Consider the following 17,647-nt stretch of genomic DNA (forward strand, 5'->3'; position numbering starts at 1 on the left):
ACACAGACACCGACTCAGACACAGACACAGACACAGACACAGACGCAGACACAGACACAGACACAGACACCGACACTGACACTGACACTGACACTGACACTGACACTGACACTGACACAGACACCGACACAGACACAGACACCGAAACAGACACAGACACAGACACAGACACCGACTCAGACACAGACACAGACACAGACACAGACGCTGACACAGACACAGACGCTGACACAGACACAGACACAGACACAGACGCTGACACAGACACAGACTCAGACACAGACACAGACACAGACACAGACACAGACACAGACACAGACACCGACACTGACACTGACACTGACACTGACACTGACACTGACACTGACACTGACACTGACACTGACACTGACACAGACACAGACACAGACACAGACACCGACACCGACACAGACACAGACACCGACACAGACACCAACACAGACACAGACACCGACACAGACACCGACACAGACACAGACACAGACACAGACACAGACACAGACACCGAAACAGACACAGACACAGACACAGACTCAGACACAGACTCAGACACAGACACAGACGCTGACACAGACACAGACACAGACGCTGACACAGACACAGACTCAGACACAGCCACAGACACAGACTCAGACACCGAAACAGACACAGACACAGACGCTGACACAGACACAGACACAGACGCTGACACAGACACAGACACAGACGCTGACACCAACACCGACACCGACACAGACACAGACACAGACACTGACACATACACAGACACTGACACTGACACTGACACTGACACTGACACTGACACTGACACAGACACAGACACAGACACAGACACCGACACAGACACCGACACAGACACCGACACAGACACCGACACCAACACAGACACAGACACAGACACAGACACAGACACAGACACAGACACAGACACAGACACAGACACAGACACAGACACAGACACAGACACCGACACCGACACCGACACCGACACAGACACAGACTCAGACACAGACTCAGACACAGACACAGACGCTGACACAGACACAGACACAGACACAGACGCTGACACAGACACAGACACAGACTCAGACACAGACACAGACTCAGACACAGACACAGACACCGACACCGACACTGACACCGACACAGACACAGACACAGACACAGACACCAACACCGACACAGACACAGACACAGACACAGACACAGACACAGACTCAGACTCAGACACAGACACAGACTCAGACACCGACACAGACACCTACACAGACACAGACACAGACACACACCGACACCGAAACCGACACCGACACCGACACCGACACCGACACAGACACCGACACCGACACCGACACCGACACAGACACAGACACCGACACAGACACACACACAGACACAGACACAGACACAGACACTGACACATACACAGACACAGACACCGACACAGAGACCGACACAGTACACTATTATATTTTTATCTATTATATATTTTTATCTATTATAAACACTATCTGGGGGCACGGTAGTGCCCCCGCCAAGACGAGCCAAGCGAACAAGCACGGGCACTACCTACCTTTTCTCGAAGCGCTTCGACGTTTTTTTGAACCCTCATAACTTGGGTTTGGATTATGCTAGATCAACAAAATTTTCGGATATATTGTCAATAACGGACTTATTGAACATAATATTAAGTTTTAATTACATTAGCTTTTATACACCGGAAGGAAGTTAGCGCGGAAAGTTTTTTTTTTTTTAATTATTAATATCTCAAAAAATTGCTCCTTAAATGCTCCATCAGAATCAGTAATTGCTCCACTTCTATAATTATTAGTTTATTTATAATTAATTTTTTAAAAAATCCAAATACTGAAAACTTGATTTCCCTATAGAATGAAAAATATTCACTTTTCATAAAAAATTTTTTTGCAAAAAAATTGCTCCTTAAATGCTCCATCAGAATCAGTAATTGCTCCACTTCTATAATTATTAGTTTATTTATAATTAATTTTTTAAAAAATCCAAATACTGAAAACTTGATTTCCCTATAGAATGAAAAATATTCACTTTCCATAAAAAATTTTTTTGCAAAAAAATTGCTCCTTAAATGCTCCATCAGAATCAGTAATTGCTCCACTTCTATAAGTATTTGTTTATTTATAATTAATTAAAAAAAAAATCCAAATACTGAAAACTTGATTTCCCTATAGAATGAAAAATATTCACTTTTCATAAAAAAATTTTTTGCAAAAAAATTGCTCCTTAAATGCTCCATCAGAATCAGTAATTGCTCCACTTCTATAATTATTAGTTTGTTTATAATTAATTTTAAAAAAAATCCAAATACTGAAAACTTGATTTCCCTATAGAATGAAAAATATTCACTTTTCATAAAAAATTTTTTTCCAAAAAAATTGCTCCTGATTTGCTCTATCAATTACAAAAAAAATTATTGAATTTTGATAATTTTTACAATAATTAACTGAAAAACTATGTTTGCATAGTAAACTACTGCGCTGTGACGTCATCAATTATTGTCGTTGCGACGCATAAGGGCCATATTTACATGTATCAGCACTGCAGCGATATGTATAGACCTTAATGTTTATGTTTTCTTATTTATATTATTCACTAGATTTCCGCCAGCGGCTTCACCCGCGTTTTCAAAGGAAAACCCGCATAGGTAGGTAGTTCCCGCTAACGAAAACGATAGCAACTTGACACCGAAAGATGAAACAAGCGACTGAAACACAAATTAATTAATAATTACTTGAAGTTTTAATAATACGAATAAACGTACGAGTTTAGGGATGGGTAGGGAAATGTTTATAAAAATACCTATAATAAGAATGATTTAAATAGGTACATAATAATATCTGTTCCTTGAAATTTTGCTAGATAAAAACTCAATAATTAAAATATAGCGCCTAGATATTCTTAGAGTATAAATAGCAACATAAGGTAAGTACTAAGTATTAAATAATAATATTATTATTCCCAGCATAAAACTTATTAATGTCATTTTAAGGTAATTAATCATATTAAATAGTTGCTCTTTTAAAATCATGTCAATATTACATAATCTGTAACTTATATCTAACTTCATAATATATCATTTTCATCTTCCATATATTCCTTAATGCTATAATAGGCTCTCTGAACTAATATATTTTTTACATGAGTTTTACCTGAATTTAGCACTACCAAACTCTTTAATGTGGAATTCTGTTGTAAAAGCGTATACCTAGACCCATAAATGAATTTTTAACTTTGGCTAACCGGTAAAATGGCATTTCAATTTTATTTCTGTTCCTTGTGCCATAACAGTGTTTATCTCCTACTCTTGTGTGTAAGTCGGCGTTTTTGTGTACATGCAAAATATTATTAAATCTATACTGTGATGGTACAGTAAGGATACCAGTATTCTTAAAGATATCTCTTAGCGAGTCCCGAGCACGTAAATTATATATAGAGCGAATGGCTCTTTTCTGTAAGATAAATATAGTCAGTTTCTATATCTGCTGCCCTGCCCCATAGAAGAATTCCATAGGACATAATACTTTTTATACACCATTACAATTAATCTAATATTGATTGTGTTCATTGGTTACATTTTTAAAATCTTCGTGTTTTATAAATTTATAAAGAATAGAAAAAATTCGATCACGAGGCGGGACTCGAACCCGCATAATTTCGTGATCGAATGTTTATATTCTTTATATTTATAAATTTATATTTATAAAGCATTTGAATGTCATAAAACCAAAAATATCAAATTCAATCTTCGTGTTTTGTGAATTATTTAATAAATCATTTACGTGATTCTTTTTTTGTTCGATGCGGGATGGTGTCGAATTGGTCCCATAAAAATTTTATTAGGATAGGCCCAGTATTTTATTTTATGAGCATTTTTGTTGCAAGTGCAAGTTTGAAGTCGATTGTTTTTAGCGCAGTATTATGTCTTGTATGTAAAACCTTTTGTCAAAAATAAAATTCTTTATAATTAGCACATATTTTATTATTGATACTCTAGTGAAATTTTTTCAGGTGATTATATAAAAGTAGGGCTCAATTTTTTCGCGAACCCTACTTCTAAATAATTACCACTCTTCAATAATTTAAAACTCCTTGACTGAATCCCTTCACACCCTAAAATAAAAAGTGCCTATTAATTTTTCTTATAGTAAACAGAAATTCAAATTCAATTATAAAAATACTTATTACCGATTTAATACTTTGATGATAATTGATAGTAGAAATATTTATTACTAACCTTGATATTGTTGTGGACATGATGAAATGTCTCCTTAATATGTTATATGTAATATATACGATGGTACACAAAAATTATTATCATTCGAACCTGCAATCCTAACTTGAAGACTCAATAAAACAAGAATTATAATTATTTCTTATTATTCTTATCATCAGAACCCTTTAGTTTCTGTGATCTGTGATCAGAACCAAATAATTACATGATAATAATTAATAACCTTTTAAGTAATACCATCCTACTAATCTATACTTCTATACTATATTCTCCCCCCTCATAATATAAAGAGGAAAGGTTTGTATGTATGTATGTATGGTTTTCACGCATAAACTACTATACCGATTTTGATGAAATTTGGCACAGACAATCTTTAGACCCTGAGAAAGAACATAGGCTACCTTTTATTGCGAAATATGTACCACGGGCGAAGCCGGGGCGGACCGCTAGTAATATAATAAATGCGAAAGTTTGTGAGGATGCGTGTGTGTTTGTTACTCATTCACGCAAATACTACTGAACCGATTACAATGAAATTTAGCACACATATAGACCGTAACTTGGATTAACACATAGGATAGGTTTTATCCCGGTAATCCCACGGGAACGGGAACTATGCGGGTTTTCCTATGAAAACGCGGGCGAAGCCGCGGGCGGAAATCTAGTGAATAATATAAATAAGAAAACATAAACATTAAGGTCTATACATATCGCTGCAGTGCTGATACATGTAAATATGGCCCTTATGCGTCGCAACGACAATAATTGATGACGTCACAGCGCAGTAGTTTACTATGCAAACATAGTTTTGCAGTTAATTATTGTAAAAATTATCAAAATTAAATAATTTTTTTTTGTAATTGATAGAGCGAATCGGGAGCAATTTTTTTGGAAAAAAATTTTTTATGAAAAGTGAATATTTTTCATTCTATAGGGAAATCAAGTTTTCAGTATTTGGATTTTTTTAAAAATTAATTATAAATAAACTAATAATTATAGAAGTGGAGCAATTACAGATTCTGATGGAGCATTTAAGGAGCAATTTTTTGAGATATTAATAATAATAAAAAAAAAAACTTTCCGCGCTAACTTCCTTCCGGTCTTTTATACTTCAGATTTTATTTACTTATATCTAAAAAACGCTAATTTCGTCACTGACTCACTGATGATCATCAAAATTCTTAAGGTATTTCCTAATGCCCTAGAAAGCTGAAATTTTGTATGTAAGCTAGTATTAGCACACAAACAACAAAAAAATTATAAAACTTGTAACTTTCATCCCCCAACCCCTTAAACTAGGGGATGGGAGTTTGTATAAGACCTGTAATTTTAAATTAAATTTTGATGACGCTAGAGGTCTAATCTAATAATCTAAAACTTGGTTCCCCTAGATATATATATGTATAGGTACTCCTTGTTAAAAAAAAAATTAAAACTTTAATCGACATACTTATAAAATTTTGTTACAAACAACTTACAAAAAGAAATGAAATCCCACCAAAAACATTTTCATGTAAAATGTTGCCAAGACGAGCCCATATGACTCGCACTGTCAACAAGTGATAACTGCGTTAAAAACAACCGACTTCAAACTTGCACTTGCAAAATTTACAAATACCTACAGACAAAAATGCTCATAAAATAAAAACTACTGGGCCTATCCGAATAAAATTTTTATGGGACCAATTCGACACCATCCCGCATCGAACAAAAAAAGAATCACGTAAATCGGTTCAGAAACCTCGGAGTAATCGGTGTACATACATAAAAAAAAAAAAAAAAAATATACCGGCCGAATTGATAACCTCCTCCTTTTTTTTGAAGTCGGTTAAAAAGTTATCAGATCTCATGTAGAGCGAAGCTTCTAACACTACACGCCCTAACTCTACAAGGCCTAACTTCACAAACTCTACACCTTAGTCAAAATATGTGGTTTGGCCGTTCGTTACTACAAGAACTATTGTATAACACAAAAGTAATGCACAGTGAATTAATTTTTCACCTTACGCCGATGTGAATGTAGCGAAATGGCCAAGCCACATATTTTGACTAAGGTGTAGAGTTTGTGAAGTTAGGCCTTGTAGAGTTAGGGCGTGTAGTGTTAGAAGCTTCGCTCTACATGAGATCTGATAACTTTTTGACAGTGCGAGTCATATGGGCTCGTCTTGGCAACATTTTACATGAAAATGTTTTTGGTGGGATCTAATATAATAATCCACACACGTTTCTCAAAACACCAATATTAGTATTAATTTCTTTATTTAAAAATCGCTTAAAAATTTCGAAATTCCCGTTCGACGAATTATAACTGCCTCGTTTACCTATACCTAAGCTAATTATTTTTCTCAGAATAAGAAAATAACAAGGATATTCCGAGGCGTAGACAACATAAAATTCGCGGAAGTGGCTAAAAAGGAAATTGAACTTTATAAACAAATGCAAGAAGGTTTCTTATTCGCGAGAGAAACTTTTGAGTTACACGAATCTTCGCCAGAAGAAATTGTAAGGGTTTTTATTAATTTGGGTAACATAATACTATGTGCTAAAATAGATTTTGGAAGTTCCCAATATAGTTATTAATGGTGTAAAGTATTGGTTATTCAGACAATAATATAATGTTACCTTTTATAGTCGAGTTTACCTATAGTTAAAGAACTTGATTTTTACTTCGGACTAATATATGAAAAGCAAAGAAAAAAATGCTCTAAGAAATAAATTAACAAAATTTGTCATACTTATAATCTTAATAATAGAAATTTAGTATTTACACGACGTAGTAGAAAAAATATAAACGATTGCTACAATTAATTATTTCCATTATTTTCTAAGCTATTTAAAAAATCTGAACCAATCCAACAACGAAAGATTCTCTAAGTCAAAGACACATTCAGAGCACATTTGCTCAAACCCTCTACACGTATAGGAGTGGCAAAACAAACGTAAGTCAGAAGCATTACAAGAATCGAACACCGAACATGCTCGACGAGCGGCTCGGCAAGCGGCTCGCAAGCGGCACCGAGCCGAGCTCATGGCACCCCGCTTGCAACAGTTGAACTTCGTCCTGTACTGGCCCCACGCGATACATGCTCATCCTGAGCTGTATGAACGATGGGATGATAACAGTTAGTACTGTTGATTAACAATGATTTATATAATATTGTATGTAGCAACACTGCGTTGGTTGTGACACTGTGTCAACTGTCAGTTATGAAGGAAGTTTCATATAGTCTGTAATCTGCAAGATGTAAGAGGTTCCCCATGTTGTTGTGTGATTAATAAAGGCACGCTTCAATGATCAAAGTTTGTATCTTTAATCATCCCCGCAATCCTTAACAGGGTTATGGGCCCAGTAACACAGCCAAGTAAAGCCATCGGTTTTAAAGTAAATTTATAAATATTAAAGGACAAAATGTCAAAAGAAAAATATCAAATTGTCCCTTTCGCGGGGGACAATTACAACGCATGGGAGTTTAGATTGAAAAGTATCCTGCGGGATAATGGAGCAATAGAGGCGATCGAAAAGGAGGATTTCAGTAAATCTACAAATATCAAGCAATTGGAAGCTAAAGCCCAGGCTATTATAATAGCGGCAACCGCCGACAGTCATCTCGAATACTTGAAGGACAGATCTGCATATCAAATGATTAAAAGCATGGAAGACAGCTTTAAGAAGAAAGGTACACGATCTAAATTATTTATAAGAAGAGAATTATCCGATATGAAATTCGATGAACGGAAACCTTTAATGGAACATTTTATTGACATGGAAAAGCTATTTGCACAACTCGGGGATGCTGGCAGTGAGCTCTCGGAAGAAGAAAAGGTTAACTATTTACTACTATCCATGCCGAAATCTTATGAAGGCATTATCACGGCGTTGGAAACTATGGAGGAATTGAAAATGGACTTTGTGAAAAACAGACTGCTTGGAGAAGAGGAAAAACGAAACAGAGGAGCGATCAAATCCCTTGATTCTTCAATCTTTTTGTGTTATGGATGTGGACGCCCCGGACACAAAAAATTTCAGTGTAGGAGCACTCAGCAGGCACGACACAGGACTGGTGACTGGAGACTTCACAGCCGTGGACGTGGCGACTGGAAGTACAACGGAGGCCGAGACGACAGTAAGGCTACTCGTCATCAGACCCAGGGGAGAGGTAGAGGAAAGTCATTTCTTACCGGCACTGAAAATACTGAAGGTAACAAATTTGTAAGTTTTATGTCCTTTAGCGCTGACACTGAACAGCAGAATAAGAATAGTTTTAAATGTGTTATAGACTCAGGTAGTTCATTTCATCTTGTAAATGACATTAATTTATTCTCTAATTATTGTAAACTGGATAAGCCAATTAAAATTTCAGCTGCCAAAAATGATGTTGATTTAGAAGCTGTTGGTATAGGAAAAATAAAATGTTATTTAAGTGATTTTAAGGTTAATATTATATTAAATGATGTGTATTATGTACCACAATTAAGGAAAAATTTAATATCTGTTTCCAAAATGGAAAGACATGGTTTAAAGATCATCTTCAATGAAGGGGAAGTTAAAGTTTTCTCACAAACCAATGAATTGTTTATGGTTGGGCATAGACTAGGATCCCTTTATTTTGTAGAATTTGAAGTAATATTTAATGATTGTTATTATGGTGAAAAATCAGACACAAAAGATAATTTAGTAGAAATTTGGCATAAAAGATTTTCTCACTTAAGCTATAGTAGTTTGAAAACTTTAGTAAATAAAAATATGGTTGATGGTTTAACTGATTTGAAAGAAAAAAATTTAGAAAATAAACATTGTGAATCATGCATACTTGCTAATATTACACGCCTTCCTTTTAATGGGAGAATGTATAAGGGTAGGAAACCCTTAGAACTAGTACATACCGATGTTTGTTCTGTTAGCCCGTCTACGTGGGACGGATATAAATATTTTGTTACTTTCATAGATGATTTTACCCATTTCACTGCAGTTTACTTATTAAGAGACAAGTCTGAAGTTTTTGAATATTTCAAGACGTATTATAATTATGCTAGTAATCATTTTGGTCATGGTATATTGAAGTTAAAGTCAGATAATGGTGGTGAGTATATTTCTAGAAATTTTAAATCTTTTTGTGATGAAAAGGGCATAGTATTGCAGTATACTGCTGCATATAATCCTGAAATGAACGGAGTAGCTGAGAGAATGAATCGTACTCTGACTGAAAAGGCGCGTGCATTATTGTTAGATTCACAACTTTCTAAAGAGCTTTGGGGCGAGGCCCTGAGATATGCGGTATATGTCACTAATCGTAGTCCCACTGCTTCTCTTAATGTTACACCATTTGAAATGTGGGAAGGAAGACGTCCTAATGTATCTAATTTCAGAATGTTTGGGTCATCTGCATATGCCCATATTCCTCAAAAACTCCGAATGAAGTTAGACCCTCGTGGTATTAAATTGAAAATGGTTGGTTATGCTCCAGGGGGATATAGATTATGGGATGATAATAAAAGGAGAATATACATAGAACGAAACGTATTGTTTAGGGAAGAAACATGTTCAGAGTCACCTGAAACGGTTAGTATTGATGCGGAGTCTATCTCGGACAGGAAGGAGAAGGTTGGTAGTAGTAGTCCTGATAAAACCCAAACCAATAGTACTGAGAAAATTTTAATTTCTGATAATAATTTAGAATCATTACAATTTGAAGAAAGGAATATAGATAATGTTAATTCTAGGGAAAATAGAAAGAAAACTAAACCAAAATATTTACAAGATTTTGTTACTGATGATTCAGATTTAGGTGATATATTAATGGCATCATTTTTGTCTTGTTCTAATGGTAATGTTCCAGAAAAGTATAATGATATAGATTCTTATGACGATAAGGATAGGTGGTATGAAGCGGTAAATGAGGAAATTAAATCTTTAGAGGATAACAAAACTTGGGAAGTTGTAGAAAAACCAAACGATGTTAAGTTAATTGATTGTAGATGGATTTTTACAAAAAAGGTGGGTGATGTATATAAAGCTAGATTAGTTGCAAGGGGATTTCAACAGGAAGGTAGCTTTAATGAAATTTATTCTCCCGTTTTGAAATTACAAACTCTCAGAGTTCTTTTATCATTAGCTGTTCAAAGGAACTATTTAATTCATCAAATGGATGTTAAAGGTGCTTTCCTTCATGGTGAAATTGATGATGTTGTATACTTAAAGCCCCCACCTGGTATAAATATAGATAAAAATTATGTTTTGAAATTGAATAAATCACTGTATGGTCTTAAAAAATCTTCAAAAAATTGGTATAATAAATTTTATAGTTTTATGAAGAGTAAAGGATTTCAAAGAGCAGAAAGTGATTATTGTTTATATTTTAAGGATGGTATTTACATTTTGTTGTATGTGGATGATTTACTAATTTTGGGTGAGGACAATTTAAGGATAAATAATGTTAAAGAAATGTTATATACAGAATTTAAAATGAAAGATCTAGGATCCTAGATCTTTCATAAAACTATAAAATTTATTATACCAATTTTTTGAAGATTTTTTAAGACCATACAGTGATTTATTCAATTTCAAAACATAATTTTTATCTATATTTATACCAGGTGGGGGCTTTAAGTATACAACATCATCAATTTCACCATGAAGGAAAGCACCTTTAACATCCATTTGATGAATTAAATAGTTCCTTTGAACAGCTAATGATAAAAGAACTCTGAGAGTTTGTAATTTCAAAACAGGAGAATAAATTTCATTAAAGCTACCTTCCTGTTGAAATCCCCTTGCAACTAATCTAGCTTTATATACATCACCCGCCTTTTTTGTAAAAATCCATCTACAATCAATTAACTTAACATCGTTTGGTTTTTCTACAACTTCCCAAGTTTTGTTATCCTCTAAAGATTTAATTTCCTCATTTACCGCTTCATACCACCTATCCTTATCGTCATAAGAATCTATATCATTATACTTTTCTGGAACATTACCATTAGAACAAGACAAAAATGATGCCATTAATATATCACCTAAATCTGAATCATCAGTAACAAAATCTTGTAAATATTTTGGTTTAGTTTTCTTTCTATTTTCCCTAGAATTAACATTATCTATATTCCTTTCTTCAAATTGTAATGATTCTAAATTATTATCAGAAATTAAAATTTTCTCAGTACTATTGGTTTGGGTTTTATCAGGACTACTACTACCAACCTTCTCCTTCCTATCCGAGATAGACTCCGCATCAATACTAACCGTTTCAGGTGACTCTGAACATGTTTCTTCCCTAAACAATACGTTTCGTTCTATGCATATTCTCCTTTTATTATCATCCCATAATCTATATCCCCCTGGAGCATAACCAACCATTTTCAATTTCATACCACGAGGGTCTAACTTCATTCGGAGTTTTTGAGGAATATGGGCATATGCAGATGACCCAAACATTCTGAAATTAGATACATTAGGACGTCTTCCTTCCCACATTTCAAATGGTGTAACATTAAGAGAAGCAGTGGGACTACGATTAGTGACATATACCGCATATCTCAGGGCCTCGCCCCAAAGCTCTTTAGAAAGTTGTGAATCTAACAATAATGCACGCGCCTTTTCAGTCAGAGTACGATTCATTCTCTCAGCTACTCCGTTCATTTCAGGATTATATGCAGCAGTATACTGCAATACTATGCCCTTTTCATCACAAAAAGATTTAAAATTTCTAGAAATATACTCACCACCATTATCTGACTTTAACTTCAATATACCATGACCAAAATGATTACTAGCATAATTATAATATGTCTTGAAATATTCAAAAACTTCAGACTTGTCTCTTAATAAGTAAACTGCAGTGAAATGGGTAAAATCATCTATGAAAGTAACAAAATATTTATATCCGTCCCACGTAGACGGGCTAACAGAACAAACATCGGTATGTACTAGTTCTAAGGGTTTCCTAGCCTTATACATTCTCCCATTAAAAGGAAGGCGTGTAATATTAGCAAGTATGCATGATTCACAATGTTTATTTTCTAAATTTTTTTCTTTCAAATCAGTTAAACCATCAACCATATTTTTATTTACTAAAGTTTTCAAACTACTATAGCTTAAGTGAGAAAATCTTTTATGCCAAATTTCTACTAAATTATCTTTTGTGTCTGATTTTTCACCATAATAACAATCATTAAATATTACTTCAAATTCTACAAAATAAAGGGATCCTAATCTATGCCCAACCATAAACAATTCATTGGTTTGTGAGAAAACTTTAACTTCCCCTTCATTGAAGATGATCTTTAAACCATGCTTTTCCATTTTGGAAACAGATATTAAATTTTTCCTTAATTGTGGTACATAATACACATTATTTAATATAATATTAACCTTAAAATCACTTAAATAACATTTTATTTTTCCTATACCAACAGCTTCTAAATCAACATCATTTTTGGCAGCTGAAATTTTAATTGGCTTATCCAGTTTACAATAATTAGAGAATAAATTAATGTCATTTACAAGATGAAATGAACTAGATGAGTCTATAACACATTTAAAACTATTCTTATTCTGCTGTTCAGTGTCAGCGCTAAAGGACATAAAACTTACAAATTTGTTACCTTCAGTATTTTCAGTGCCGGTAAGAAATGACTTTCCTCTACCTCTCCCCTGGGTCTGATGACGAGTAGCCTTACTGTTGTCTCGGCCTCCGTTGTACTTCCAGTCGCCACGTCCACGGCTGTGAAGTCTCCAGTCACCAGTCCTGTGTCGTGCTTGCTGAGTGCTCCTACACTGAAATTTTTTGTGTCCGGGGCGTCCACATCCATAACACAAAAAGATTGAAGAATCAAGGGATTTGATCGCTCCTCTGTTTCGTTTTTCCTCTTCTCCAAGCAGTCTGTTTTTCACAAAGTCCATTTTCAATTCCTCCATAGTTTCCAACGCCGTGATAATGCCTTCATAAGATTTCGGCATGGATAGTAGTAAATAGTTAACCTTTTCTTCTTCCGAGAGCTCACTGCCAGCATCCCCGAGTTGTGCAAGTAGCTTTTCCATGTCAATAAAATGTTCCATTAAAGGTTTCCGTTCATCGAATTTCATATCGGATAATTCTCTTCTTATAAATAATTTAGATCGTGTACCTTTCTTCTTAAAGCTGTCTTCCATGCTTTTAATCATTTGATATGCAGATCTGTCCTTCAAGTATTCGAGATGACTGTCGGCGGTTGCCGCTATTATAATAGCCTGGGCTTTAGCTTCCAATTGCTTGTTATTTGTAGATTTACTGAAATCCTCCTTTTCGATCGCCTCTATTGCTCCATTATCCCGCAGGATACTTTTCAATCTAAACTCCCATGCGTTGTAATTGTCCCCCGCGAAAGGGACAATTTGATATTTTTCTTTCGACATTTTGTCCTTTAATATTTATAAATTTACTTTAAAACCGATGGCTTTACTTGGCTGTGTTACTGGGCCCATAACCCTGTTAAGGATTGCGGGGATGATTAAAGATACAAACTTTGATCATCCCCGCAATCCTTAACAAGTACTTTGTTGCTGAGAAAGTTATTCAGAGAAGAAAAAGCGTGTGTTAGTACACGTGTCAGAAGTGATACTTCCTTTGCAAGATTCAAAGATAGCAAAATTGTCGCCCAAAGTTTCGCTCAAAGCACCTAAAGAAGTTTCACTTCAATAATAATTGAAAGCCTCCCCTTTTTTGAAGTCTGTTGTTGAAGAAAGAATGTAAATAGATTTTTTTCTAATACCATTCGATTCGATGGTCGATTTAAACTTGACAAAGTTTAATTAAGTTAGAACATAACCATAAGAGGAAGAGCAGTAGGTACTGAGGACGTCGTTAATGCGATTTCCGCAATTCAGAAAGCAGCGGTAAATACATTAAATCACCGTCAGAACATGTTCACTGTAAATAGAATAAACAGGTAAACAAGAAAATTATTAAACTCCGTTTTTTAAACGTTGAAAGTTTTTAATCTATAATAATATTATAAAGCTGAAGCGTTTGTTTGAACGCGTTAATCTCAGGAACTACTGGTCCGATTTGAAAAATTCTTTCGGTAAAAATTTTATTTATAATATTATCATCACGCTAAGACCAACAGAAGCGAAGCAATGCGGGTAAAACCACGGGGAACAGGTAGTATTGAATATACTTCAAAAAACGTGGTCAATTATCAGCATAATATTATATTATCAGCTCAATTAAACGTTATTTTTAATTGTGTTCACTGTTCATATTTTATTGATATGATTTTTAAGATCATTTAGGGCCGATTTTTCAATGCTTGGTTAAAACTTATCCGTCAAATTAAGTATTACACAATACGTAAACTGTCAAATACGGGCAATTAGAATACGTTTTTAAAGTGGTAGTTAGTTATACATTTTATTTGGACGAATAAGTTTTAACCAAGGATTGAAAAAATGACGTGTAGTTTTGAGATGATAAAAATAACGACATTAGATCTGCTATTAACTAATAACTAATTTACAAATTTTTGGGTACCCAATTAAAGCGTTATCCTATTTGCAAGAAGTAAACTTAAAGATAAATAAAAAAGTTCTATAATACTACCTCTTAATACAGATATAATAATGGTTGGTCGTGAAGAAATTGTCCTGGATTATGATACTGCGTTAGATGTCCTATACGCAGGTGATGCGCCTATAAATGAAGCGTCGATGTATATGCTGACCTCTGCTCCAGCTTTGGCAATATGTTTCCGAATTTTGGACCTTGATAAACATTTCGTTTGTATGTAACCGTTGAAATTGGACACTTGCAAAATTTAGGGTACTTTTTTTTCGTAATGGAAATAGTTAAGGCGAAGGTAAAAAAATGGCAATTGTTTCTATTGCCTTCTATACCGGGTGTAATCGTTAAGTATGCGCAGGTGATTATTCCGTAACTATAACAGATATCAAAAAACATTAAACTGATATTGAAAGTACTACCTAGTACCTACTTAATGAGTAAAATAACTTTTTAAAAATAAGCCGTTTTTAGCCGTGGTAAGAAAAATTCTGTATGACGATGTAATAGCCTTGGACGATTCTAAAAAAATAGATGGACAAATACCACAGAGATCTGCTTTTGACATTTATAAGACATACAGTCCCACTAAGGAAGAAGTATGGCAGAAGAGACGAGAAGAAAGACTTAGGAAAAAGGTAACGAGACGTGATCGTAAGGCTAAGTTGAAATTGGCTAGTGAAATATGGTAGCAAATATTCGGGTAAACTTAATTTTTCCATAACATTTCGCCTTTTATCATTTTGGTTTTAAAAGTTTCTTTTTCTGTAATTTTCTCGATAAAGCGGTGGTTTAGGGTAATTGTGAATGTACAATAATGATTATCAATGCAATAAATAATCCGATATAATTTAAACGGTTTTGATTTAGACATTTTTGGAAATTAAATTTTAAAAAGAGAACGATTTCAAATGATAATGATTAACAGGAAGAGGCTATAGAGAAACGTGCTAGGCGTCTATCAGAAATGCAACGTTTGGCTCGACAGGCGATTGCAGAGGCGCTAGAAGCCAGACGGCTTGAAAAGGAACATCGGAAGTTAGCACTTCTTAAAGCAGGAGTAAGTTTTTGATTTAATATTCACCATAATCATAATAATTGTTTTTTATACAGCGGGATAATTTTCTATAGGCCCAGGAAGGCAAGTACTTTAAATACTGGAGATAGAAAACTTTGATGATAGTAAATATTCTTTTATTTTTAAAAAGAAATAGCATTTAACGATCTTCATAAACTCACTTGAATAGACCGGGAATCGAACTAAAAATTCAAATCTCCAGAATTACAAGTACTTTTCCTCCAGGCCCCAAACTTTCCAGCCTGTATACTGTTTTGTTATGATAATTCCAGAATTTAACTGCCCTAGAAGAATTAAAACAAGAGCCTGATAATGAAGAAGTTGATATTGTAGTACCTGATGTAAGTTTAAATAAATAAATATTTCAGGACAACTTTCACACACGGCACGATCTGATCCCATACTAAGCTTTCGCTTGTGTTATGGAAACCAAATGGCTGATAGACATACATATTACATATTATTATGTAATAATTATAAATAAATATTTTGTTGGTAAAGTTGGTGTTCAAAACTGACGTACACAAGTTCCATCAAAATCCGAAAAGTAGTTTTCTCGAAAAAGATTAACAAACATACATACATCCATTCAGCGTCACAAACATATGAACTGTAACAGGAATTTTTAAGTGAAACTTCTTTAGGAGCGTTGAGAGTAAAATTTCTAGGTTGCGTCATGGAAATACCGTCACGTCATGAAATAAGGCGACGATTTTGGTATCTTTTTATTTACCGAAGAAGTTTCACTTCTGACACTGCACACGCTTTTTTTGCTATTTTGTCTTATCATTATGCCATAATATTATGTTATGAAAAAAAGAACAAAATAAACGTTTTAAATCAGGAATTGTCTGAAGAAGAAGAAAGTAGTTTTGAAGAGGACGAAAATGAATATTTTCCACCACCCGGCTTGATAGTACCTGGTTTTTACGCTCCTCCCAACGACATAGCTAAAGCCAATGGTCTAGCCGTTTTATTTCCAAAGGTAACATAAGTAATTAAAAAGTAATTTTATATTACGATCAAACATTTTAAAGTATTAACGTTTATAATATCTATTATGGAAATTATTTAAAATGATTTCAAATGATGAACCATAATACCAAATAGCATTATTTCTTACTGGCTAATTATATAAAATTCGCAATTTTACCCGCATTGCTTCGCTCTTAGTCTTAGCGTGATGATATACGTATAATATAGTCTATAGCTTTCCTCCATAAGGGCTATATTATAAACTGAAAATTTTTAACCAGTAGTTCCTGAGATTAGCGCATTCAAACAAACAAACTCTTCAGCTTTATATTATTAGTATCTTCTATATCTATACATATAATAATGGGAAATAAAGGGAATGGCAACCCTGACTTGGCAGAAGTCTGAAGTGTCTCTGTATATTTTATTTCTTTTTAAATTCATAAAGTGTATAATTTGATGTAAAAAGTAACTAAATCAATATTTCTTCAAACCATTTAAACTAGACATTGTTTTGCAAGTGAAGTGCTTCGTGTAAAGAACAATAAAATAACAAAGTCAACAGCTGATCGATCAGCTGTATTTACGAAGTACCTTCGATAGTGGTTGTAAAGTGACTACAAAATTGTGCTGTGTTTTCCTGCATATAGAAATTAAGGAATTTATATAAAACTTCAAAATATAAAAATTATTAAATACTAAGTGGAATATCGTGCATAAATTGATATTGAAGTAAAATATATTAACTGCCTATTTTAATCATACTGCCAT

At 34.2% G+C, this 17,647-nt stretch overlaps 1 protein-coding gene across 1 annotated transcript in view; it reads left to right on the forward strand.

Moving 5' to 3' along the window:
- Window positions 1-17,647, forward strand: part of LOC123699274 — a 38,379-nt gene that overhangs the window by 6,990 nt on the left and 13,742 nt on the right. The window contains exons 4-10 of the mRNA XM_045646197.1: window positions 6,638-6,790; window positions 7,212-7,410; window positions 14,878-15,045; window positions 15,298-15,461; window positions 15,752-15,883; window positions 16,174-16,242; window positions 16,722-16,886. Of these exons, the coding sequence (XP_045502153.1) occupies window positions 6,638-6,790; window positions 7,212-7,410; window positions 14,878-15,045; window positions 15,298-15,461; window positions 15,752-15,883; window positions 16,174-16,242; window positions 16,722-16,886 (1,050 nt within the window). The remainder of the gene's footprint in view (window positions 1-6,637; window positions 6,791-7,211; window positions 7,411-14,877; window positions 15,046-15,297; window positions 15,462-15,751; window positions 15,884-16,173; window positions 16,243-16,721; window positions 16,887-17,647) is intronic.

Source organism: Colias croceus, chromosome 17 (assembly GCF_905220415.1).
Source record: "Colias croceus chromosome 17, ilColCroc2.1".
NCBI classification, from domain to species: domain Eukaryota; kingdom Metazoa; phylum Arthropoda; class Insecta; order Lepidoptera; family Pieridae; genus Colias; species Colias croceus.